Below are 27,374 nucleotides of genomic sequence, written 5' to 3'. Positions count from 1 at the left end.
GCAGTTTTGGTCATCCCCACTGCAGGAAAGATGTGACTGTGTGCTCGAGACGGGAGATTTACGAGAATTTCAGCTACAAAGAAAGATTGAATACATAGAAACATAGAAGATAGGAGCAGGAGTAGGCCATTCGGCCCCTCGAGCCTGCTCCGCCATTCAATGAGATCATGGCTGATCATCCAAATTCAGTACCCTGTTCCTGCCTTCTCCCCATATCCCTTGATCCCTTTAGCCTTAAGAAATATAGCCAACTCCTTCTTGAATATATTTAATGAATTGGCCTCAACTGCCTTCTGTGGTAGAGAATGCCACAGGTTCACCACTCTCTGGGTGAAGAAATTCCTCCTCATCTCTGTCCTAAATGGCTTACCCCTTATCCTTTGACTGTGACCCCTGGTTCTGGACTCCCCGGCCATCGGGAACATCCTTCCTACATCTAGTCTGTCTAGTCCTATTAGAATTTTATAAGTTTCAATGAGATCCCCTCTCGTTCTTCTAAACTCCAGCGAGTACAAGCCCAATCGACCCAATCTCTCCTCCTACGTCAGTGCCTCTCTATTTCTGTATCATGTAAGAGCAGGGAGGTTCTGCTTGAACTGTACAAAACACCAGTTAGGCCACCGCATGCAGTTCTGGTCGTCCCCATTGCAGGAAAGATGTGACTACTCGAGACGGGAGATTTACGAGAATGTTGCTAGGACTAGAGAATTTTAGCTACGAGGAAAGATTGGAAAGGCTGGGGTTGTTTTCTTTGGAGCAGAGGAGGCTGAGGGGAGACCTAATTGAGGTGTATAAAATTATGAGGGATCTAGATAGAGTGGATAGGAAGGATCTATTTCCCTTAGCAGACAGATCAATAACCAGGGGGCATAGATTTAAAGTAATTGGTCGGAGGTTTAGAGGGGAACTTTCTTCACCCAAAGGGTGGTGGGGGTCTGGAACTCACTGCCTGAAAGGGTGGTAGAGGCAGGAACCCTCATCACATTTAAAAAGTACTTGGATATGCACTTGAAGTGCTGTAACCTACAAGGCTACGGACCAAGAGCTGGAAAGTGGGATTAGGGTGGATAGCTCTTTTTCAGCCAGCACGGACAAGATGGGCCAAATGGCTTCCTTCTGTGCTGTAAATTTCTATAATTCTATGAATTGTAGTTAAAGGGACAGCCACCCCACAAACTCTGCTCCCTAGCCACTGACTCCATCCCTCTCCCTAACATTTGTCTGAGGCCGAACATAGAAACATAGAAGATAGGAGCAGGAGTAGGCCATTTGGCCCCTCGAGCCTGCTCCGCCATTCAATGAGATCATGTCTGATCGTCCAAACTCAGTACCCGGTCCCTGCTTTCTCCCCATACCCCTTGATCCCTTTAGCCTTAAGAAATATATCTAACTCTTTCTTGAATATATTTAATGAATTGGCCTCAACTGCCTTCTGTGGTAGAGAATTCCACAGGTTCACCACTCTCTGGGTGAAGAAATTCTTCCTCATTTCTGTCCTAAATGGTCTACCCCTTATCCTTAGACTATGACCCCTGGTTCTGGACTCCCCGACCATCGGGAACATCCTTCCTGCATCTAGTCTGTCCAGTCCTGTCAGAATTTTATAAGTTTCAATGAGATCCCCTCTCATTCTTCTAAACTCCAGCGAGCACAAGCCTAATCGACCCAATCTCTCCTCATACGTCATTCCTGCCATCCCAGGTATCAGCCTGGTGAATCTTCGCTGAACTCCTTCCATGGCAAGAACATCCTTCCTCAGATAAGGCGACCAAAACTGCACACAATACTCAAGATGTGGTCTCACCAAGGCCTTGTACAACTGCAGCAAGACATCCTTATTCCTGTACTCGAACCCTCTCGCTACGAAGGCCAACATGCCATTTGCCTTCTTAACCGCCTGCTGCACCTGCATGCTTACCTTCAGCGACTGGTGCACAAGGACACCCAGGTCTCGTTGCACTTCCCCTTCTCCCAATCTATTGCCATTCAGATAATAATCTGCCTTCCTGTTTTTGCCACCAAAGTGGATAATCTCGCATTTATCCATGTTATATTGCATCTGCCATGCTTTTACCCAATCACCCAACCTGTCCAAATCATACTGGCGTTTCTCGGCATCCTCCTCACAGCACACACGCCCACCCAGCTTTGTGTCGTCTGCAAATTAGTCAAACATGATTTACCTTTTGTAAATCCATGTTGACTTTGTCCGATCCTGTCACTGTTCTCCAAGTACTCTGCTATTACATCTTTTATAATGGACTCTAGCATTTTCCCCACTACCGATGTCAGACTTACATCAACCACATTATCCTCATCAACCCTCTCCGTTACATCATTAATAAACTCAATCAAGTTGGTTAAACACGATTTGCCTTTAACAAATCCGTGCTGGCGTCTCTTAATTAATCCACAGTTGTCCAAGTGACTTAATTTTGCCCCTGATTATTGTTTCTAAAAGCTTCCCCACCACCGAGGTTAAGCTGACTGGCCTGTAGCTGTTGGGTTTGTCCTTACACACTTTCTTGAACAAGGGTGTAACATTTGCAATTCTCCAGTCATCTGGCACCACCCCCGTATCCAAGGAGGATTGGAAGATTATGGTCGGTACCTCTGCAATTTCCACCTTTACTTCCCTCAGCGTCCTACGATGCATCCCATCTGGTCCTGGTGATTTATCCACTTTAAGTACAGCCAGCCTTTCTGGTACCTCCTCTTTATCAAAATTTAGCCCATCCAATATCTCAACTACCTCCTCTTTTGCTATGACTTTGGCAGCATCTTCCTTGGTGAAGACAGATGCAAAGTATCATTTAGTACCTCAGCCATGTCCTCTGCCTCCATGCATAGGTCTCCTTTTTGGTCCCTAATCGGCCCCACCCTTCCTCTTACTACCCGTTTACTATTTATATGCCTATAGAAGGCTTTCCGATTTATTTTTATGTTAGCTGCCAGTCTATTCTCATACTCTCTTTGTCCTTATTTCCTTTTTCACTTCCCCTCTGAACTTTCTGTATTCAGCCTGGTTCTCGCTTGTATTCTCAACCTGACATCTGTCATACACCCCCTTTTTTCTGCTTTCTTGCTCTCTATCTCTTTTGTCATCCAGGGAGCCCTGACTTTAGTTGCCCTACCTTTCCCACTCGTGGGAATGTACCTCGATTGTACCCGAATCATCTCTTTAAAGGCAGCCCATTGTTCGATTTACAGTTTTGCCTGACAATCCTGGATTCCAATTTACCCGGGCCAACTCTGTTCTCATCCCACTGAAATTGGCCCTCCTCCAGTTAAGTATTTTGACTCTAGATTGCTCCCTGTCCTTTTCCAGAGCTAACCTAAACCTTATGATATTATGATCACCGTTCCCTAAATGTTCCCCTACTGAAACTTGATTCACCTGACGCACCTCATTCCCCAGAACCAGATCCAGCAATGCCTCCTTCCTCGTTGGGCCAGAAACGTACTGATCAAGAAAGTTCTCCTGAACACACTTCAGAAATTCTTCCCACTGTCTGCCCTTTACACTATTACTATCCCAGTCTATATTAGGATAATTGAAGTCCCCCATTATCACTATTCTATTGTTCTTGCATCTCTCTGTAATTTCCCTGCAAATGTGCTCCTCCATATTTTCCCCACTAGTAGGTGGCCTATAGAATACACCTAGTAATGTAATGGTGCCTCTATTGTTTCTTAACTCGAGCCAGATAGATTATGTCCTTGACCTCTGCAGGACATCCTCTCTCTCCAGCACTGTAATATTCTCCTTCTTCCTTCTTAGGCAGTCCCTCGGAGCCGAGGATGACGCTTCCACATTAAAAATGAGTTCTCAGGTGACTGATGAGTCCAATGTGGGACCTACAGTCTCTGTCACAGGTGGGGCAGACGGTGGTTGAAGGGGCGGGTGGGTGGGGTGCTTGGGTTGACGTGCGCTGCCTGCGCTTGGCTTCCACTTGCTCCCGGCGAAGAGACTCGGGGTGTTCGGCACCTTCCCGGATGCTTCTCCACTTTGTGCGGCCTTGGGCCAGGGATTCCCAGGTGTCGGTGGGGATGTTGCACTTTTTCAAGGAGGCTTTTTAAAGGAGCACTGTAATATACTCCTTTAATCAATACTGCCACACCACCACCACCTTTCTTTCCTTCCCGATCTTTCCTGAACACCTGATATCCAGGAATATTTAGGACCCAATCCTGCCCTTTTTTGAGCCAGGTCTCCGTTATCACCACATCACATTCCCATGTGGCTATTAGTGCCTGCAGCACACCAACGTTACTTACCACACTTTGTGCGTTTAAATACATGCACTGTAAAATTCTTGTATTCTCTTAGTCTGACCCCACCTAATGCCGTACTATTTCTTACTCTAATGCTCTTTGTATCTCCCACTCTCTTGTGCACCATGTTTCTCCTGGCTAATGCTACATCCTGGTGCCCATCCCTCTGCTAAATTGGCTTAAACCCTCCCCAACAGCACCAGCAAACCCCCCAGCGAGGATATTGGTCCCGGCTCTGTTGAGGTGTAACCCGTCTGAACTGTACAGGTTCCACCTCCCTCAGAACTGGTCCCAATGTCCCAGGAATCTAAATCCCTCCCTCCTGCACCATCTCTCCAGTCACGCATTCATCTGCTCTGTCCTCCTGTTTCTATCCTCGCTCGTGCATGGCAGCGGGAGTAATCCGGAGATTACTACCTTTTTGAGGTCCTGCTTTTTAATCTCTCTCCTAGCTCTCTAAAATCTGCCTGCAGGACCTCATTCCTCTTTCTGCCTATGTCGTTGGTATGGGCCGTGACCTCTGACTGTTCACCTGTCCGGCAGCCGTTCAGTGACATCCTTGAGCCTGGCACCAGGGAGGCATCATACCATCCTAGAGTGACGTCTGCGGCCGCAGAAACGCCTGTCTGTTCCCCTAACTATCGAATCCCCTATCGCTATTGCTTTCCTGATTTCCCCCCACCCCGTGACTCTGGCTGTACTCCCCAGAGGAACCATCGCCCTCACCAGAGCCAGATGCACTCGGGGGACTCCTGCACTACCTGCCTGGTCCTCCTTTTCCTTCTGGTGGTCACCCATTGTTAGGGAGATGGATGGAGTCAGTTGCCAGGGAGCGGAGTTTGTGGCGAGGTCAAAAACATAGAAGATAGGAGCAGGAGTAGGCCATTCGGCCCCTCGAGCCTGCGCCGCCATTTAATGAGATCGTGGCTGATCATCCAAATTCAGTACCCTGTCCCTGCCTTCTCCCCATATCCCTTGATCCCTTTAGCCTTAAGAAATACATCTAACTCCTTAAATATATTTAATGAATTGGCCTCCACTGCCTTCTGTGGTAGAGAATTCCATAGGTTCACCACTCTCTAGGTGAAGAAATTCCTCCTCATCTCAGTCCTAAATGGCTTACCCCTTATCCTTAGACTGTGATCCCGGTTCTGGACACCCCGGCCATCGGGAACATCCTTCCTACATCTAGTCTGTCTAGTCCTATTAGAATTTTATAAGTTTCAATGAGCTCCCCTCTCATTCTTCTAAACTCCAGCGAGTATAAGCCCAATCGACCCAATCTCTCCTCATACGTCATTCCTGCCATCCCAGGTATCAGTCTGGTGAATCTTCACTGCACTCCTTCCATGGCAAGAACATCCTTCCTCAGATAAGGCGACCAAAACTGCACACAATACTCAAGGTGTGGTTTCGCCAAGGCCCTGTACAACTGCAGCAAGACATCCTTGTTCCTGTACTCGAACCCTCTCACTACGAAAGCCAACATACCATTTGCCTTCTTAACCGCCTGCTGCACCTGCATGCTTGCCTTCAGCGATTGGTGCACAAGGACACCCAGGTCTCGTTGCACTTCCCCTTCTCCCAATCTATTGCCGTTCAGATAATAATCTGCCTTCCTGTTTTTGCCACCAAAGTGGATAACCTCGCATTTATCCACATACTGCATCTGCCCAATCACCCAACCTGTCCAAATCATACTGGAGTTTCTCGGCATCCTCCTCACAGCACACACGCCCACCCAGCTTTGTGTCGTCTGCAAACTTGGAGATATTACATCTAGTTCCCTCATCTAGATCATTCATATATATTGTGAATCGCTGGGGACCTAGGACTGATCCCTGTGGTACCCCACTAGTCACTGCCTGCCACTCGGAATAAGACACGTTTATTCCAACTCTTTGCTTCCTGTCTGCCAACCAGTTCTCTATCCAAGTCAGTACCTTGCCCCAATCCCATGTGCCTTAACTTTACACGCTAATCTCTTATGTGGGACCTTATCGAAAGCCTTCTGAAAGTCCAAATACACCACATCCACTGGTTCTCCCTTATCTATTTTACCAGTTACATCCTCTAAAAATTCAAGTAGATTAGTCGAGCACGATTTACCTTTTTGTAAATCCATGTTGACTTTGTCCGATCCTGTCACTGTTTTCCAAGTGCTCTGCTATTACATCTTTTCTAATGGACTCGAGCATTTTCCCCACTACCGATGTCAGGCTTACTGGTCTATAATTCCCCGTTTTCTCTCTACCACCTTTTTTGAATAGTGGGGTAACATTAGCTACCCTCCAATCCATGGGAACTGTTCCAGAGTCTATAGAATTTTGGAAGATGACTAACAATGCATCTACTATTTCCAGGGCCACTTCCTCGAGTACCCTCGGATGTAGATTATCAGGCCCTGGGGATTTATCGGCCTTCAATCCTGTCAATTTCCCTAATACCATTTCCCTACAAATACTGATTTCTTTCAGTTCCTCCCTCTCATTAGACCCTATGTTCCCCAACATCTCTGGGACGTTATTTGTGTCCTCCTTTGTGAAGACAGAACCAAAGTATATATTTAATTGGTCAGCCATTTCTTTGTTCCCCATTATAAATTCCCCTGATTCTGACTGCAAGAGACCTATGCTTGACTTCACCAATCTTTTTCTCTTCACATATCTATAGAAGCTTTTAAAGTCAGTTTTTATGTTCCCTGCAAGCTTACTCTCATACTCTATTTCCCCCCTCTTAATTAATCCCGTTGTCCTCCTTTGCTGAATCCTAAACTGCTCCCAATCCTCAGGTTTGCAGCTTTTTCTGGCCAATTTATATGTCCTCTCCTTGGATCTTATGCTATCCCTAATTTCCCTTGTTAGCCATGGTTGATTCACCTTTTTTGTTTTATTTTTATGCCAAACAGGGATGAACAAATTCTGTAGTTCATCCATGCGATCTTTAAATGTTTGCCATTGCCTATCCACCGTCAACCCTTTGAGTAACATTCCCCAATCCATCCTACCCAACTCGCGCCTCATACCATCGTAGTTTCCTTTATTTAAATTCAGGACCCTAGTCTCTGAGTCAAATACTTCACTCTCCATCTTAATGAAGAATTCGATCATATTATGATCGCTATGCCCCAAGGGGCCTCGCACAACAAGATTGTTAATTATTCCTTTCTCATTACATAATACCCAGTCTAAGATGGCCTGATCTCTAGTTGGTTCCTTGACATATTGGTCCAGGAAACCATCCTGTATACACTCCAGGAATTCCTCCTCCACATTATTGTTACTAATTTGGTTAGCCCAATCTATATGTAGATTAAAGTCACCCATGATAACTGCTGTGCCCTTATTGCATGCATCTCTAATTTCCCATTTAATGCCATCCCCAACCTTAGCATTACTGTTTGGGGGTCTATATACAACTCCCACTAATGTTTTCTGTCCCTTGGTATTTCTCAGCTCTACCCATACAGATTCCACATCATCAGAGCTAATATCCTTCCTTACAATTGTGTTAATCTCCTCTGTAACCAGCAATGCTACCCCACCTCCTTTTCCTTTTTGCCTGTCTTTCCTGAATATTGAATACCCCTGGATGTTGAGTTCCCAGCCCTGGTCACCCTGGAGCCATGTTTCCGTAATCCCAATCATATCATATCATACGTCAATGGCTTCGGTCTTCTCGATATTTAATTGGAGAACATTTGTGCTAATCCAGAACTGGATGTCGGACAAGCAATCTGACCATTTAGAGACAGTGGAGGGGTTGAGAGAAGTGGTAGTGATATAGAGCTGGGTGTCGTCAGTGTACATGTGGAAACTGTGGGGGGGGAAATGGAATTAAACTTCATCTTCAGAAAACAGAGAGACTGTTCAAGAAAGCCTGAAGTCTCTCAAAATGGACAGGTTCACAGTACAGAAATCTACACCAACAGCAAGAAGTATTTATATAGCGCCTTTAAAATAGTAAAATGTCACAAGGTGCTTCACAGGAGTATTAGAAGACAAAAAATTTGACACCGAGCCACATAAGGAGATATTAGGGGAGATGGCCAAAAGCTTGGTCAAAGAGGTAGGTTTTAAGGAGCGTCTTAAAGGAGGAAAGAGAGGCGGAGAGGTTTAGGGAGGGAATTCTGGAGCTTAGGGCCCAGGCAGCTGAAGGCACGGCTGCCAATGGTGGAGCGATTAAAAATCAGGGATGCTCAAGAGGCCAGAATTAGAGGAGCGCAGAGATCTCTTTTGGGGGTGGGGGGGTGGCTGGAGGAGATTGCAGAGATGGGGAGGGGGGTGAGGCCACGGAGGGATTTGCACCAGGATGAGAATTTTGAAATCGATTGTACGAACAGTTCTCTACCCAGATTTCATCCCGTCAGCCTGACTGTCTACCCTGACTGTAATTGGTAGAATAGATAAGGCAGAAAAGTGGATGTGGTGTATTTGGACTTTCAGAAGGCTTGCGATAAGGTCCTGCATAAGAGATTAGCGTGCAAAGTTAAAGCACATGGGATTGGGGCAAGGTACTGACTTGGATAGAGAACTGGTTGGCAGACAGGAAGCAAAGAGTTGGAATAAACGGGTCTTTATCCGAGTGGCAGGCAGTGGTTAGTGGGGTATCGCAGGGATCGGTCCTTGGACCCCAGCTATTCACAATATATATAAATGATCTGGACAAGGGAACTAGATGTAATATCTCCAAGTTTGCAGATGACACAAAGCTGGGTGGGCGTGTGTGCTGTGAGGAGGATGCCGAGAAACTCCAGTATGATTTGGACAGGTTGGGTGATTAGGCAGAAGCATGGCAGATGCAGTATAATGTGGATAACTGTGAGGTTATCCACTTTGATGGCAAAAACAGGAAGGCAGATTATTATCTGAACGGCAATAGATTGGGAGAAGGGTAGCAAAATACTGCAGATGTTGCAAATCCGAAATAACAACAGAAAATGCTGGAAAAACTCATCAGGTCAGGCAACATCCGTGGAGAGAAATTTGAGTTGACGTTTCGGGTCGAACCCTTCTTCAAAACTGGAAAGAAAAGAAACTAGATCGAAGGCAGGGCTGCGATCGGACAAAAGAATAAAAGAAACAAAAGAAGTAAAAGAGATTAGAAGCTAGACGAGATGGTAATAGGCTGAGATTAGGTGTAAAGTGTACTGGCAGGGCAAGAGATAGCTGCCAGATGTGAGAGAGAAACAAAAGGAAAGGGGGGGGGGGAAAGGAGTGGAAAAATTACAAGAAAAAATGAAATTTTTCCACTCCTTTTCCTCCCCCCCCCCCCCTTTCCTTTTGTTTCTCTCTCACACCTGGCAGCTATCTTTTGCCCTGCCGGTACACTTTACACCTAATCTCAGCCTATTACCATCTTGTCTAGCTTCTAATCTCTTTTACTTCTTTTGTTTCTTTTATTCTTTTGTCCGATCGCAGCCCTGCCTTCGATCTAGTTTCTTTTCTTTCCAGTTTTGAAGAAGGGTTCGACCCGAAACGTCAACTCAAATTTCTCTCCACAGATGTTGCTTGACCTGCTGAGTTTTTCCAGCATTTTCGATTGGTAGAAGGGGAAGTGCAACGAGACCTGGGTGTCCTTGTGCACCAGTCGCTGAAGGTAAGCATGCAGGTGCAGCAGGCGGTTAAGAAGGCAAATGGTATGTTGGCCTTCGTAGTGAGGGTTCGAGTACAGGAACAAGGATGTCTTGCTGCAGTTGTACAGGGCCTTGGTGAGACCACACCTTGAGTATTGTGTGCAGTTTTGGTCGCCTTATCTGAGGAAGGATGTTCTTGCCATGGAGGGAGTACAGCGAAGATTCACCAGACTGATACCTGGGATGGCAGGAATGACGTATGAGGAGAGATTGGGTCGATTGGGCTTATACTCGCTGGAGTTTAGAAGAATGAGAGGGGATCTCATTGAAACTTATAAAATTCGAACAGGACTAGACAGACTAGATGTAGGAAGGATGTTCCCAATGGTCGGGGAGTCCAGAAGCAGGGGTCACAGTATAAGGATAAGGGGTAGGCCATTTAGGACAGAGATGAGGAGGAATTTCTTCACCCAGAGAGTGGTGAGCCTGTGGAATTCTCTACGACAGAAGGCAATGGAGGCGCAATTCATTAAATATATTCAAGAAGGAGTTGGATATATTTCTTAAGGCTAAAGGGATCAAGGGATATGGGGAGAAGGCAGGGACAGGGTACTGAATTTGGATGATCAGCCATGATCTCATTGAATGGCGGAGCAGGCTCGAGGGGCCGAATGGCCTACTCCTGCTCCTATCTTCTATGTTTCTGTCCTATGAATGTGTTTCCTTATTCTTGCTTCTGCATGCTAACTTCTGAAAGTTAGCATGCAGGTACAGCAAGTAATTAGAAAGGCAAATGGAATTGCCGTTATTGCAAGGGGTATGGCGTATAAAAGTAGGGAAGTTTTGATGCAACTTTACAGGGCGCTGGTGAGACCACACCTGGAGTCCTGCGTACAGTTTTGGTCTCCATATTTAAGGAAGGATATACTTGCATTGGATGCAGTGCAGAGAAACATAGAAAAATAGGAGCAGGAGTCGGCCATTCGGCCCTTCGAGCCTGCTCTGCCATTCAATATGATCATGGCTGTTCCTCTATCTCAATACCATATTCCCGCTCTCTCCCCATACCCCTTGATGCCTTTTGTGTCTAGAAATCTATCTATCTCCTTCTTAACTATATTCAGTGACTTGGCCTCCACAGCCTTCTGTGGTAGAGAATTCCACAGGTTCACCACCCTCTGAGTGAAGAAATTTCTCCTCGTCTCAGTCCTAAATGTCCTACCCCGTATTCTGAGATTGTGACCCCTTGTTCTAGGCCCCCCAGCCAGGGGAAACATCCTCCCTGCATCCAGTCTGTCTAGCCCTATCAGAATTTCATACGTTTCAATGAGATCCCCTCTCATTCTTCTAAACTCTAGTGAATATAGGCCTAGTCGACCCAATCTCTCCTCATGCGACAGTCCTGCCATCCCAGGAATCAGTCTGGTGAACCTTCGCTGCACTTCCTCTATGGCAAGTATATCCTTTCTTCGGTAAGGAGACCAAAACTGCACGCAGTACTCCAGGTGTGGTCTCACCAAGGCCCTGTATAACTGTAGTAAGACATCCTTGCTCCTGTACTCAAATCCTCTTGCCATGAAGGCCAACATACCATTTGCCTTCCTAACTGCTTGCTGCACCTGCATGTTTGCTTTCAGTGACTGGTGTACAAGGACACCCAGGTCCTTCTGTACATCAACATTTCCCAATCTATCACCATTTAAATAATACACTGCCTTTCTGTTTTTCCTACTGAAGTGGATAACTTCACATTTATCCACGTTATACTGCATCTGCCATGAATTTCCCACTCACTCAACTTGTCTAAATCGCCTTGAAGCCTCTTTGCATCCTCCTCACAACTCACAAACCCACCTAGTTTCGTGTCATCAGCGAACTTGGAAATAATTACATTTGGTTCCCTCATCCAAATCATTGATATATATTGTGAATAGCTGGGGCCCAAGCACTGATCCCTGCGGTATCCCACTAGTCACCGCCTGCCACCCTGAAAAAGACCCATTTATTCCTACTCTCTGTTTCCTGTCTGTCAACCAATTTTCAATCCATGCCAGTATATTACCCCCAATCCCATTGCCTTAATTTTGCACACTAACCTCTTTTTATGTGGGACTTTATCAAAGGCCTTCTGAAAATCCAAATACACCACATCCACCGGTTCTCCCTTATCTATTCTACCAGTTACATCCTCAAAAGGCTCCAGTAGGTTTGTCAAACACGACTTCCCTTTCATAAATCCGTGTTGACTTTGTCTAATCCCGTTGATATTTTCTAAGTGTCCTGTTATCACATCCTTTATAATAGACTCCAGCATTTTCCCTACTACTGATGGTAGGCTAACCAACTTGTGCAGCAGCTGGGGCCTGAAAATCGGCTTCACTGCCCCTGGGCTGGGAAAGGGGGGCATGAGGCAACATTATCCCTCTTACCCCTTTCTACACTCCTTTTACAGGGTTTTAGAAGTGGAGCATTTACAGACAGGAAGCTCAGACCAAACATCACGTCAGGGTCAGACAGAGTCGCTCGATTCATTAGGACCTGAATATCATCGGCCTTTGTACATGGAAGGAGAGAGCAGTGATCGCAGCACAGACAAACCGCACACGTGTTCTGTGTGTGGACTCGGTTTCAGCCGATCGCCTGACCTGGCGAGACACGTGCACCGTCACACTGGGGAGAAACCGGGTAAAGGTGGGGATGGTGGGAATGGATTCAGTTCCCTGTCTACATCAGAAGTTCATCCGCACAGTCACCCTGGGGACAGTCCATTCACCTGCTCCGTGTGTGGGAAGGGATTCACTTGCACATCCCACCTGCTGAGACACCAGCTTGTTCGCACTGGGGAGAGATGCTTTAAATGTTCCGACTGTGGGAAGAGCTTTAAAAGCTCCAGGGCTCTGACCAGACACCAGCGAGTTCACACTGATGAGAGAGCATTTCAATGTTCCAACTGTGGGAAGAGCTTTAAATGCTCCGGGGATCTGAAGGAACACCAGCTTGTTCACACCGATGAGAGACCCTTTAAATGTTCTGAATGTGGGAAGAGCTTTAAAAGCCCCGGGGTTCTGACCGCACACCAGCGAGTTCACACTGGGGAGAGACCGTTCACCTGCTCCGTGTGTGGAAAGGGATTCGCTGATCCATCCAACCTGCTGAGACACCAGCTTGTTCATACTGATGAGAGAGCATTTCAATGTTCTGACTGTGGGAAGAGCTTTAAAAGCTCCGGGGATCTGAAGGAACACCAGCTTGTTCACACCGATGAGAGACCCTTTAAATGTTCTGACTGTGGGAAGAGCTTTAAAAGCCCCGGGGTTCTGACCAGACACCAGCGAGTTCACACCGGGGAGAGGCCATTTCCCTGCTCTGTATGTGGAAAGGGATTCACTGATTCATCTAACTTGCTGATACACCAGCGAGTTCACACTGATGAGAGAGTCTTTAAATGTTCTGTCTGTCAAAAGAGCTTTAAATACACCGGGGACCTGAAGCAACACCAGCTTGTTCACACTGATGAGAGACCGGTTACATGTTCTGTCTGTCAGAAGAGCTTTAAATGCTCCGGGGACCTGAAGCAACACCAGCTTGTTCACACTGATGAGAGACCGTTTACATGTTCTGACTGTGGGAAGAGCTTTAAAAGGTCTGGGGTTCTGACCAGACACCAGCGAGTTCACACTGATGAGAGACCCTTTACATGTTCTGACTGTGGGAAGAGCTTTAAATACTCCAATAAACTGCTGAGACACCAGCGAGTTCACACTGTTCTGTAGCGCAGGGCCCTGTAGACAACTGGGGTGACATGAACGTGGAATGGATGAATGTTTTATAAATTCCTGTACTATTGTTTAATCTTTCAAACTGTTGTGCTGATGATTCCCTTGATTTGACTGTTTGTTTTTTTCCCCTTATCGCAGGCAATTGCCTATTAAAAGTCAACCATGTGCCCCCTTTTTAAAGGGGCACAACTAATAAAACCTGCAACATAACAAAAAAAAGTTTAAAGGGGAACTTAACAAATGAAATTTAAATTCTATTTTTGGTGGTGATGATGCACGCCAGTCCCTCCGGTACCCACCGGTCGTGGAAGGCCTCGAGCGTGCCGGTGGACTGTTCATGTTATCACATAGAATAGGTCGACAAGTAAAGTCACAATGTCTCGGTGTGAATCTAATAATAACCTTACGGACCGTACAGGTGTGATACCCAGACGGGCTTGTGGTTATGGTCTGGTCACAGATGGACTAAATCCCCTTTACTCACCGCTACAACAGGTGATGGAGATTCACAATCTGCACAGGGTGGGGGAGGAACCTCGGAACAGGACGAGGCCATTCAGCCCCTCGAGCCTATTCCGCCATTCAATCAAATTACGGCTAATCCGTGTCTCACTCCATCTACCCACCTTGGTTCCGTAAGCCTCACCACCCATCCCCAAGATCTATCAATCTCCATTTTGATATTTTCAGTTGACCCCCAGCCTCAGCAGCTTTTTGTGGGAGTGTGCTCCAGATTTCCACTACCCTGTGTGTGAAGAAGTGCTTCTTGACATCACCCCTGAATGGTCGAGCTCTAATTTTAAGGTTCTGCCCCCTTGTTCTGGACTCCCCACAGCTCCACCAGAGGAAATAGTTTCTCTCTCTACCCTATCAGATCCGTTAGTCATCTTAAACACCACAATTAGATCACCCCTTAATCTCCTATACTCGAGGGAATACCAGCCCAGTCTGTGCAACCTGTCCTCATAATTTAACCCTTTCAGCTCCGGTATCATTCTGGTGAATCTGGGCCGTGTCCCTCCAAGGCCAGTATATCCTTCCTGAGGTGTGGTGCCCAGAATGGAACAGGAGGGCACCAGAAAATGCTGGAAATACTCAGCAGGCCAGGCAGCATCCGTGGAGAGAGAAACAGAGTTAACGTTTCAGGTCTGGGACCCTTCATCAGAACTGGAAAAAGCTGGAGATGTAACAGATATTAAGCAGGTGCAGAGACAGGGTGGGGGGGGGGTTAGGAGGGGAGGAAGGAATTGAAAGAACATCCTGTACTTTTGCAAGAGGCAGGAAAGATAAAATGTTGCAAATGGGAATGGCAAAAATCATACTGCATGAAAAATGGGGGCAGGGATAATTATCTGAAATTGTTGAACTTGATGTTGAGTCCAGCAGGCTGCAAAGTGCCCAATCGAAAGATGAGGTGTTGTTCCTCGAGCTTACGTTGAGCTTCATTGGAACAATGTAATAGGCCGAGGACAGAGATCAGAGTGGGAGTGAAGCGGTGAATTAAAGTGACAGGCGACCGGAAGCTCAGGGTCACCCATATGGACTGAACGGAGGTGTTCCGCAAAGCGGTCGCCCAATCTGCGTTTTGTCTCCCAATGTAGAGGAGACCGCATCGTGAGCAGTGAATACAGTACATTAAATTACAAGAAGTACAAGTAAATCGCTGTTTCACCTGGAAAGGGTGGGGCACTGGACAGTGGGAAGGGAGGAGGTAAAAGGGCATGTGTTGCATCTCCTGCGCTTGCACGGGAAGGTGCTGGGTGAAGAAGGGCTGTTGGGGGTGATTGAGGAGTGGACTAGGGTGTCGCAGAGGGAGCGGTCCCTTCGGAATGCTGAAAGGGGAGGTGAGGGGAAGATGTGTTTGGTGGTGGGATCATGTTGGAGGTGGCGGAAATGGCAGAGGATGGTCCGTTGAATGTGGAGGCTGGTGGGGTGAAAGGTGAGGACAAGGGGAACCCTATCATGGTTCTGGGAGGGAGGGGAAGGGGTGAGAGCAGAAGTGCGGGAAATAGAACGGGCACGGTCAAGGGCCGTGTCAACCACAGTAGAGGGGAATCCTCAGTTGAGGTAAAATGAAGACATGTCGGAAGCACTGATATGGAAGATGGCATCAGAACAGACGCGGCGGAGATGGAGAAGCTGATTTTCAGGTCCCAGTTGCTGCACAGGTTGGTTGAAATGATCAACAGTAATGGCGGCTGCAATCCCCACAAGCCCTTGCGCTCCAGAAAGCGCTCCGGCCGCCGCGCTGAGTTGTGGCTGACCCCGCGCATGCGGCCCATGGCCCCACCCTCTCCTGCTCCACAGGCGCCCGGCCCACACCGTGCATGGTCAGCACACACCCTGGGCCCCTGTCAATCATTCTCCTGCGCGCTGGGCCCCTGAGCTCCAGGCTGCCGCGCAAAGCTTTCTTTGTAAAGTCGGTGTTGGTGAAGAGCCGCAATCAGTGAGGGAAAGTGAGTTTTCCCCCAGATCCGATTGAGATCAGAGGAGGGGAGAGAATAAAGGGGAATCCAAACCTGAGAATCTGCGGATCCGGGCCCCGAGCGCAGCTTCTTCAGTTTGGTGCAGCGCGCTCCAGGGACACGTGACCCTGGCCCAGGGCCTGATTGACGGGAGCTTCTGGCCAATAGGGAGCGAGCGGGGCGGGGCTGGAGGAACGAGCCGGCGGCGGGTCCTGCAACCAATCGGGGAGCCTGAGGGGCGGGACTTGCGCCGGCTGATTGGGACAGAGGAGGCTGACGGGAGATTTAATTTAATTTCCCGCCTGCTCCAACCGCCCACCCTGCAACGTCACGACGTCGCCGGCGTGCAGTGACTGACACTGAGCTCTCCACCAATGAGCGAGGGGAGGCTGAGCCTAGAGGACCGACCAAGGGGCTTTGGTCCTCCAACCAATCGTGGGGAAGGAGGAGGCGGGACCTGGAACCGGCTCATTGGACGGATCGGCCCGCCACCATTTTGTAAAGGGGCCTGGTCAGAATCTGTGAGCCTGGGAAAGTTTATTTTTAATGTTCTTTTCACAGTTTACAGCTCAAACTAATTGTGTTTTGCATAAGTTTTTTAAAAAGCAGTTCATTTTTAAATTGATGAAGTAGAAACAAAAACCCTCTGGAGCAAATACTTCTGAGTAAAAATACTTTTTCTCCCTGAATTAATTTTTTCAATATTAATTTTCAGCCTTTTTTAATTTTTAATTTCAGCATTTTAAGATAAATATGGGAGTGGTGGCCGTTTCTCTTAAAGGGACAGACACTCTTTTATGTGATTTTCATTAAAGGGACCGCGTCCCCGTGGATGACTGATTTTAAAGGGACAGTGTCTCCCTTTTTATAAACATTATAAACCTGGGTGTCGTTGTGCACCAGTCGCTGAAGGTAAGCATGAAGGTGCAGCAGGCGGTTAAGAAGGCAGATGGTATGTTGGCCTTCGTAGCGAGAGGGTTCGACTGACATTTAAAGTAGGGCTAATCCCCTGCTCCCGTGAGTGCTTGGTGAGAAATTAGGTGCTGTTTACTCTCGCCCCCTCCCAATTTTCTGCCAAGGGACAGAAAGCAGAGAGTAGTGGTAAACGGTTGCTTTTCAGACTGGAGGGAGGTAAACAGTGATGTTCCCCAGGGGTCGGTATTAGGACCAATGTTCACTCTAATTTTTTTTTGAGGTGCGTGTCCCCTTTAAGGGGCTGCACAACCCATTCAAATTTCTGCGCATGCACATTTTTTCCATTTATAGGGCGGTGAGCCGGCTGCGCGGGACCTCCAGACCGTTGCATGGCCACAGAGCTTAACGTGAACATTGATTTGGACCACTGCTTTTTTGATATATATTAATGACCTGGACTTGGGGATACAGGGCATAATTTCAAAATTTGCAGATGTCATAAAACTCTTAAATGAGGATAGTAACAGACTTCAGGAGGATGTAGCCAGACTGGTGAAATGGGCAGAAACGTGGCCGATTAAATTTAATGTAGAGAAGCAAGTGGTGATTCATTTTGGTAGGAAGAATGAGGGGAGGCTATATAAACTAAAGGGTCCAATTTTAAAGGGTGTGCAGGAACAGCGAGGCCTCGGGGTGTATGTACACAAATCTTTGAAGGTGGCAGGACAAGTTGAGAGGGCTGTTAAAAAGCAAACAGGGTCCTTGGTTTTATTAATAGAGGAATAGATTACAACAGCAAGCAAGTTATGCTAAGCCTTTATAAAACCCTGGCTGGACTTACACTGGGCACCACACTTTAGGAAGGATTTCAAGGTCTTAGAGAGGATACAGAAGAAATTTACGAGAATGGGACCAGGGACAGAAACTTAGAAACATAGAAGATAGGAGCAGGAGTAGGCCATTCGGCCCTTCGAGCCTGCTCCGCCATTCAATGAGATCATGGCTGATCATCCAAATTCAGTACCCTGTCCCTGCCTTCTCCCCATATCCCTTGATCGCTTTAGCCTTAAGAAATATATCCAACTCCTTCTTGAATATATTTAATGAATTGGCCTCCACTGCCTTCTGTGGTAGAGAATTCCACAGGTTCACCACTCTCTGGGTGAAGAAATTCCTCCTCATCTCTGTCCTAAATGTCTTACCCCTTATCCTTAGACTGTGACCCCTGGTACTGGACTCCCCGACCATCGGGAACATCCTTCCTGCATCTAGTCTGTCCAGTCCTGCCAGAATTTTATAAGTTTCAATGAGATTCCCTCTCATTCTTCTAAACTCCAGCGAGTATAAGCCCAATCGACCCAATTTCTCCTCATACGTCATTCCTGCCATCCCAGGTATCAGTCTGGTGAATCTTCGCTGCACTCCCTCCATGGCAAGAACATCCTTCCTCAGATAAGGTGACCAAAACTGCACACAATACTCAAGGTGTGGTCTCACCAAGGCCCTGTACAACTGCAGCAAGACATCCTTGTTCCTGTACTCGAATCCTCTCGCTACGAAGGCCAACATACCATTTGTCTTCTTAACCACCTGCTGCACCTTCATGCTTACCTTCAGCGACTGGTGCACAAGGACACCCAGGTCTCGTTGCACTTCCCCTTTTCCCAATCTATTGCCATTCAGATAATAACCTGTCTTCCTGTTTTTGCCACCGAAGTGGATAACCTCGCATTTATCCACATTGGGCAGATGCATGGCAAATGCAGTATAATCACCCAACCTGTCCAAATCTTACTGGAGTTTCTCTGCATCCTCCTCACAGCACACACGCCCACCCAGCTTTGTGTCATCTGCAAACTTGGAGATATTGCATCTACTTCCCTTGTCTAGATCATTTATATATATTGTGAATAGCTGGGGTACTAGCACCGATCCCTGCGGTACCCCACTAGTCACTGCCTGCCACTCGGAAAAAGACCCGTTTATTCCAACTCTTTGCTTCTTGTCTGCCAACCAGTTCTCTATCCAAGTCAGTACCTTACCCCCAGTCCCATGTGCTTTAACTTTGTACGCTAATCTCTTATGCGGGACCTTATCGAAAACCTTCTGAAAGTCCAAATACACCATATCCACTAGTTCTCCCTTATCTATTCTACCAGTTACATCCTTAAAAAATTCCAGTAGGTTAGTCATGCATGATTTACCTTCTGTAAATCCATGTTGACTTTGTCCGATCCGGTCACTGTTACAAGTGCTCTGCTATTACATCTTTTATAATGGACTCTAGCATTTTTCCCACTACCGATGTCAGACTTACCGGTCTATAATTCCCTGTTTTCTCTCTACCACCTTTTTTAAATAGTGGGGTAACATTAGCTACCCTCCAATCCATGGGAACTATTTCAGGGTTTATAGAATTTTGGAAGATGACCAGCAATGCATCTATTATTTCTAGGGTCACTTCCTTAAGCACCCTCGGATGGCGTCCAGCTTCTTGAGTGTTGTTGGGAGCTGCACTCATCCAGGTAAGTGGATAGCATTCCATCACACTCCTGTCTTGTGCCTTGTAGATGGTGGAAAGGCTTTGGGGAGTCTGGAGCTGAGACACTCGCTGCAGGATACCCAGCCTCTGGCCTGCCCTTACTGCCACAGTATTTACGTGGGTGGTCCAGTTAAGGTTCTGGTCAATGGTGACCCCCCAGGATTGTAGAGATTAGGCCATTTAGTAGCTTGTCTCCAGTCTTTCAAATAATCAGGACCAACTGCAAACCAGTATGGTGGGTATATTGTGTTTAATCAGAGTTTAAGACGGAATATAACATGCTGGTTATACAGCAAAAACATATGCCCGTGACAAGCAGCTGGTACCGGTCCCGATCGGACAGACAGCTGGCATGCGTGAAGAGTTCTCTGGTTTCCGGCCTCTCTCTCTCTCTCTCTCTCTCTCTAGAACCTCTGATGGTGAGTGTGGGATCACTCTCAAAAGAACGTTCAACCAGCCCAACTTCTGCTCGGCTCTCCCCTCCACCGTCCGTGTGGGCAAGCACTCGGGGCGTCACTTTTATTCACTTTTTAGGGGTGGGCCTGAGGCCAAGTTATTGACAAGACCATTTAACCAATCGAGGTTCCTCTAAAACCTCATCACCCAATGACAGCTCAAGTTCTTTGTCTCGATTCTTGGATTAAAGCCCTCCCCAAAAGAGGGTCTCATTGCTTCATCCAATTTGTCTTGTTGTTTAATCTTTCTGAAGGTTCTTCCTTTGGAACTTGTGTCTTATCTCTCTTGTCTCTATCCTTGACCCAGCAAGTACAAGGCCTGACCCAGTCCCTCTTAATCATGGCCCCAGAGCTGTCGCACTTTAGCCAGTCGCTATCTCACTTCCATTTAGCAAATGGCCCATTCTAAGATGGATACCTTAGCATCCTCAAATTCCTTTCATTCCAACTCTTTTCCTAATTAACTTTTAATTATCTTTGCAAGCAGTTCTGCTAAACAAACTCCAAAATCTATCTGTGGAGATTATAATATGGTTATTAGTAATAATGGAAGAAACATAGGTTGGGCCTTCACTGGCCAAATTAAAGATACATTAACAAAGTCCAGACCCTAACTTACAAACAACAGATATAACAGGTAATGCCATCCTATGGGCACCCGTGTGGAATGTTTGTGCTTCAATAATCTAACAGATTAAAAAGACTGTCTCAAATTCTAATGCAAGTCATAGTCAGAGTCATAATGGCACAGAAGGAGGCCATTCAGCCCATCAAGTCCATGCTGGCTCTCTGTAGAGCAATCCAGTCAATTCCATTCCCCCGCTCTATCCCTGTAGCCCTGCAAGTTTATTTCCCTCAAGTGCCTATCCAGTCTCTCCTTGAAAACATTGAGTGTCTTCACTTCCTCCACGTCCGTCGGCAGCGAATTCCAGGTCCTCACCAGTCACTGCGTAAAAAAGTTTTCCCTCACATCCCCTCTGTATCTCTTGCCCAAAACCTTAAATCTGCGTCCCCTGGTCCTGGTACCATCAACTAGTGGGAACAGCCTTTCCCTGTCTAGGCTATCCAAACCTGTCACAATCTTGTACACCTCTATCAAATCACCCCTCAACCTCCTTTGCTCTAATGAAAACAAATCCAGCTTCTCCAACCTGTCCTTGTAGCTAAGATCCCCCATCCCCAGAACCATTCTGGTAAATCCACTCTGCACCCTCTCAAGGGCCTTCACATCCTTCCTAAAGTGTGGTGACCAGAACTGGATGCAATACTCCAGTTGTGGCCTAACCAGCGCTTTATAAAGGTTCAGCATAACTTCTCTACTTTTGTACTCAATACCTCTATTTATGAAGCCCAAGATCCCATATGCTTTGTGAAGTGGGGAAAGAGTTAAAGTTAAAAATTTACTGAAAGCTTGCAAAACAGTATGTGTGTGCAGAAACTTGTGGCAGCTTATCAAAACAGAAAACATCTTGACAAGGTTTTGTAATGTGATCAAAATTGACCTTTCAATCAGCGGCTATACCCAGAGTTAATGAAATCAACCAAAAGCTGCATTGCATCATCCGTAATTCAATTGGCCGGTTTGAATCATGCAGCTTATAATCCAATTAAGCAACTGCAGAAGTCCAATAAGACTAACAAGTCACAAGGTCACCACGAGATATTTGAAAGTATAAAAATGCTGTATACACTGTAACAAGTTGGAGAAGTCTGTAGGTGAGAGACTGGCTCCCCGCCGGCATAATAAAGACCACTTGAATATCAATCTGAAACTTCATGTCGAGTGTCAGTTAATACACTCTACAACACTTTGCTAATCACTCTCTCAATATGTTCCGCCACCTTCAGGGACCTATGCACATTAACTCCCAGGCCTCTCTGTCCCTGCACATTCTTTAAAACTGTGCCATTAAGTGTATATTGCCTCTCCCTGTCCCTTCTGCCAAAATGCATCACCTCACACTTCTCTGTATTAAATTCCATCTGCCACCTGTGCCCATTCTGCTAGTCTTTCTATGTCCTGTTGCAGTCAATTGGTATCATCCTCACTGTTTGCCACACCCCCAAGTTTGGTGTCATCGGCAAATTTAGAAATTCTACTCTGTATTCCAATATCCAGGTCATTTATATTTATCAAAAAAAGCAGTGGCCCCAGCACTGACCCTTGGGGAACACCACTGTCTACCATCCTCCAGTCTGAATAACAGCCATTTACCACAACTCGCTGTTTTCTGTCCTTAAGCCAATTCCTTATCCAAGCTGTCACTGACCCACCTATTCCAAGAGCCTCAATTTCGTTAACCAGCCTTCTATGTAGTACTTTGTCAAAAGCCTTCTGAAAATCCATGTAGACAACGTCCATTGCATTCCCTTCATCAATCCTCCCTGTTACTTCATCAAAAAATTCAATTAGTCAAACACGATCTGCCTTTTACAAATCCGTGTTGGCTCTCCTTAATTAGCTTAAATCTCTCCAAGTGCCCGTTAATTTTTTCCTTGATTATTGTTTCTAAAACTTTACCCACCACTGATGTTAAACTGACTGGCCTGTAGTTACTAGGATTGTCCTTACACCCTTTCTTGAACAATGGTGTCACATTTGCCACTTTCCTGTCCTCAAGCACCTCCCCTGCATCTAGGGAAGATTGAAAATTATGGCTAGCACTTCCGCTATCTCCTCCCCCAATTCCCTTAGCAACCTGGGATGCAAGCCATCTGGACCAGGTGACTTGTCCACTCTAAGCATACCCAGCCTTTCTAGTACATCCTGTCTATCAATTTTCACCCCTTCCATTGCTTCTACCTTTTCCACTTCTACCGATATTTTGTCAGCATCCACCCCCTTAGTAAACACCGATACAAAGTACTCATTGAGTATTCTAGCCTTGCCCTACGCCTCTAAGCATATATCACCACCTTTCTCTCTAATAGGCCCCACCCCGCCTCTTACTACCCACTTAATGTTTACATGCCGGAAGAAGATTTTTGGGTTCCCTTTTATGTTAACCGCCATTCTACTCTCATATTCTATCTTTGCCAATCTGATTTTCATCTTCACTTCCCCTCTCAACTTATTGTATTTGGCCTGGTTCACCCTTGAAGAATTCACCTGATATTCATCGTAAGAACATAGGAAATAAGAGCAGGAGATGGCCATGCGGCCCCTCGAGCCTGCTCCACCATTCAATAAGATCATGGCTGATCATCAACCTCAACTCCACTTTCCTGCCCGATGTCCATATCCCTTGATTCCCCTAGAGTCCAACAATCTATCGATCTCAGCCTTGAATATACTCAAAGACTCAGCATTCACAGCCCTCTGGGCAGAGAATTCCAAAGATTCACAACCCTCTGAGTGAAGAACTTCCTCCTCATCTCAGTCTTAAATGGCCGACCCCTTATCCTGAGACTAGGCCCCCTAGTTCTAGACTCTCCAACCAGGGGAAACAACCTCTCAGCATCTACCCTGTCAGTCCCCTTCAGAATCTTGTATGTTTCAATGAGATCACCTCTCATTCTTCTAAACTCCAGAGAGTATCGGCCCATTCTACACAATCTCTCCTCATAGGGCAGCCCTCTCATCCCAGGAATCAATCTAGTGAACCTTCGTTGCACCGCCTCCAAGGCAAGTATATCTTTCCTTAGATAAGGAGACCAAAACTGTGCACAGTACTCCAGGTGTGGTCTCACCAAGGCCCTGTACAATTGTAGCAAGACTTCCTTACTCTTACACTCCAACCCCCTTGCAATAAAGGCCAACAGGGGGGGAGGGGAGGGAGGGGGGGGAGAGGGGGGGAGGAGAGGGGGGGGTGGGGGGGAGAGGATGTTATCCTTTCTGGATAACATATACACTCACAATAAAGAAGGCGTAAACCGGGCAGTTAGTAAACAACAATATTTTTGATAATTTGGCAACAAATGCAAACTTGAAAGCTCGCAAGAACAAACCCAAAACAAAAAACTATGAAAAATGGTTTGACCGAGATTGCCATAACATGAGGAAAAAACTTAGAAAAATATCAAACCAAAAACACAGACATCCAGAAAACGAGGAACTACGCCTTACTTATTGTCAGACACTAACACAATACAGAAACACACTCAGAACCAAAAAAGAGCAATATATTAAGAATACACTCAGCTCCATGGAGGAATCCATTGATTCCAATTGTTTCTGGGAAAACTTGAAAACACTACACAAAAAACAACACGACGATTTGGCAATTCAAAATGGGGACACATGGGTAAACCACTTTGAAAAATTATACCAGAAAAACACACTAAGACCAGAGCAACACCAAATATGCAAAAAACTGGAAAAGCTAGAAATGGCCATAAAAGAAAACCAAAACCCGCTGGACGCCATAATAACAGAAAAAGAACTTCTTGAAAAACTCAAGGACCTGCGACCAGGAAAAGCCTGCGGGACAGACGGCATACTAAACAAGATGATTAAACACACAGACAACAAAATGAAACTGGCTATCCTAAGACTCTTCAACTTGGTTCTGAGTGTCGGTTATTTCCCTGATATCTGGAACAAAGGACTCATAACACCCATATACAAAAGTGGGGACAAAATCGACCCAAACAACTATCGAGGCATCTGTGTAAACAGTAACCTGGGGAAGGTATTCTGTAGCATCATAAACAAAAGACTTATAAACTTCCTTGAGGAGCACAATGTCTTGAGTAAAAGCCAAATTGGATTCCTGCCAAACTATAGAACATCCGATCATATCTTCACCCTACAGACCCTAATTGACAAACACGTTCACCATAACAAAAGCAAAATCTACGCATGCTTTGTAGATTTCCAGAAGGCTTTCAACTCCATCTGGCATGACGGTTTATTCCTGAAACTTATCGAAAGTGGGGTAGGAGGGAAAACATATGATGTAATTAAATCAATGTATACAAACAACAAATGTGCAGTTAAAATTGGAGACAAACAAACAAAATACTTCCCACAGGGGCGGGGGGTGACGCAGGGCTCGCCAACCTCACCGACACTCTTTAATATTTACATAAATGGATTGGCAAAACTACTTGAACAATCTACAGCACCCGGCCTCACCCTATATGAATCCAAGGTTAAATTCCTCCTCTATGCAGACGACCTGGTTCTGCTGTCACCTACTAAAGAGGGGCTACAGCAAAACCTGGACCTGCTGGAGTCGTACTGCCAGACTTGGGCCCTGACAATAAATCCCCAAAAAACCAAAGTCCTTGTGTTCCAGCAAAGATCCAAACATTAGGGACCCAAAATAAATTTCACAGTAGGAACAACCAAAATTGAACAAACCACTAACTACACATACTTGGGCTTAAAAATCAGTTCTACGGGAAACTTCAAACTGGCTGTGAATGAACTGAAAGAGAAAGCAAGAAGGGCTTTCTATGCCATCAAAAAATCAATCCAAATAGAAATCCCAATTAGCATTTGGCTCAAAATTTTCAAATCAGTAATTGAACCAATTGCACTGTATGGCAGTGAGGTATGGAGACCGCTAACTCAACAAGAATTTGCAAAATGGGACAAACACCCAATTGAGATCCTACATGCAGAATTCTGTAAAAGTATCCTCCGGACTCAAAGGAAAACAGTAAACAATGCATGCAGGGCGGAACTAGGCCAATATCCATTAATAATCACTATCCAAAAAAGAGCCACCAAATTTTGGAATCACCTACAAATGAGCAATCCCCAATGCTATCACTATGACGCCCTGAAATGCCAAGAGCTGACCATAAAGAAGAATACCCTCAGTCAACTAGTCCTGGGACTCAGTGAAGTAACGACTAACAATACTAACAATAACCAGCCCCAGGACAGTGACAGGGTAACACAAAGAATTCGACCCAACACAATCGTCGCTAAGCAAAAGGAAAAATATCTGACATATTGGGCAGAAACAACAAAAACCCAAAGCAAACTCAATTGCTACTTGGCCCTAAACAGACAATACAACATAGCTGATTACCTGACCATGGTAAAGGATAACAAACTGAGAAGAACCTTGACAAGGTACAGACTTAGCGAACATAGCCTCGCGATCGAAAAAGGCAGACACAGGCAGACCAGGCTACCAAGGGAAGACAGGATATGCTCTCACTGCAGTCAGGGAGTAGTGGAGACAGAGATGCACTTCCTCACAGCCTGCGGAAAATATCAGAGCATCAGGGAGAATTTCTACCAAAAATTCTCACAAATATGCCCTGATTTCAGAAATCTGAATGACAACCAAAAACTCCCATTCCTACTGGGAGAGGAGAGAAGCTGTATAACACTGGCGGCACACTATGTTACAGCTTGCCATGAACAGAGGGACAGCCAGTAAACTAAGAAAAGAATATATATAAACAATGCGAATGTATATTTATACACTCAGGGATATACCTGTTTATACACTGTATGAATAGAACTGCGTTTATGTGCTAAACCATAAATGTATTTTGATGCTTTGGCAACATAAGATGTAACTTATCATGCCAATAAAGCGATTTGAATTGTGAATTGTGAATTGGGAGGGAGGGGGGCGAGGGGAGGGGGAGGGGGGAGGGAGGGGAGAGGGGAGGGAGGAGGGGGGAGGGGGGAGAGAGGGGAGGGGGAGGAGAGAGGGGAGGGGGAGGGGGGGAGGAGAGAGGGGGGGAGGAGAGAGGGGAGGGGGAGGGAGGGGGGGAGAGAGGGGAGGGGAGAGAAGGGGAGGGGGGAGAGGGGGGAGGGAGGGGGTGGAGGAGGGGGAGAGAGAGGGGGGGAGGAGGGGGAGAGAGAGGGGGGGGAGGGGGAAGAGAGTGGGAGGAGGGGGGAGAGAGGGGGGAGGGGGGGAGAGAGGGGGGCGGAGAGAGAGGGGGAGGGGGGGTGAGAGAGGGGGGGAGGGGGGGTGAGAGAGGGGGGAGGGGGGGAGAGAGGGGGGGCGGAGAGAGAGGGGGGGAGCGAGAGGGGGGGAGGGGGAGGGAGAGAGAGGGGGGAGGGGGGAGAGAGAGGGGGAGGGGGGGAGAGAGAGGGGGGGAGGGGGGAGAGAGAGGGGGGAGAGAGGGGGGGAGGGGGGAGAGAGAGGGGGAGAGGGGGGGAGAGAGAGGGGGGAGGGGGGGAGAGAGAGGGGGAGGGGGGGAGAGAGAGGGGGGGAGAGAGAGGGGGGAGGGGGGAGAGAGCGGGGGGAGAGAGGGGGGGAGGGGGGGGAGAGGGGGGGGGTGAGAGGGGGGGAGGGGGAGGGAGAGAGAGGGGGGGAGGGTGGAGAGAGAGGGGGGAGGGGGGAGAGAGAGGGGGGAGAGGGGGGAGTGAGGGGGGGAGAGGGGGGGAGGGGGGAGAGAGAGGGGGGGAGGGGGGAGAGAGAGGGGGGGAGGGGGGGAGAGAGAGGGGGGGAG

General features: G+C 46.9%; 1 protein-coding gene across 1 annotated transcript in view; it reads left to right on the top strand.

The window, feature by feature from the left end:
* Positions 1–27,374, top strand: part of LOC147119058 (uncharacterized) — a 70,133-nt gene that overhangs the window by 443 nt on the left and 42,316 nt on the right. Inside the window, exon 2 of the mRNA XM_085984022.1 lies at positions 12,303–13,614. Within this exon, the coding sequence (XP_085840148.1) occupies positions 12,412–13,614 (1,203 nt within the window). The 5' untranslated portion in view covers positions 12,303–12,411. The remainder of the gene's footprint in view (positions 1–12,302; positions 13,615–27,374) is intronic.

The sequence above is a fragment of the Somniosus microcephalus genome, chromosome 4 (genome assembly GCF_052327205.1).
Source record: "Somniosus microcephalus isolate GS21.2 chromosome 4, FLI_Smic_1.0, whole genome shotgun sequence".
Classification (NCBI taxonomy): Eukaryota; Metazoa; Chordata; class Chondrichthyes; order Squaliformes; family Somniosidae; genus Somniosus; species Somniosus microcephalus.
The sequence above is the reverse complement of the archived record's forward strand: the minus strand, read 5'-3'. Positions and strand labels throughout refer to the sequence as shown.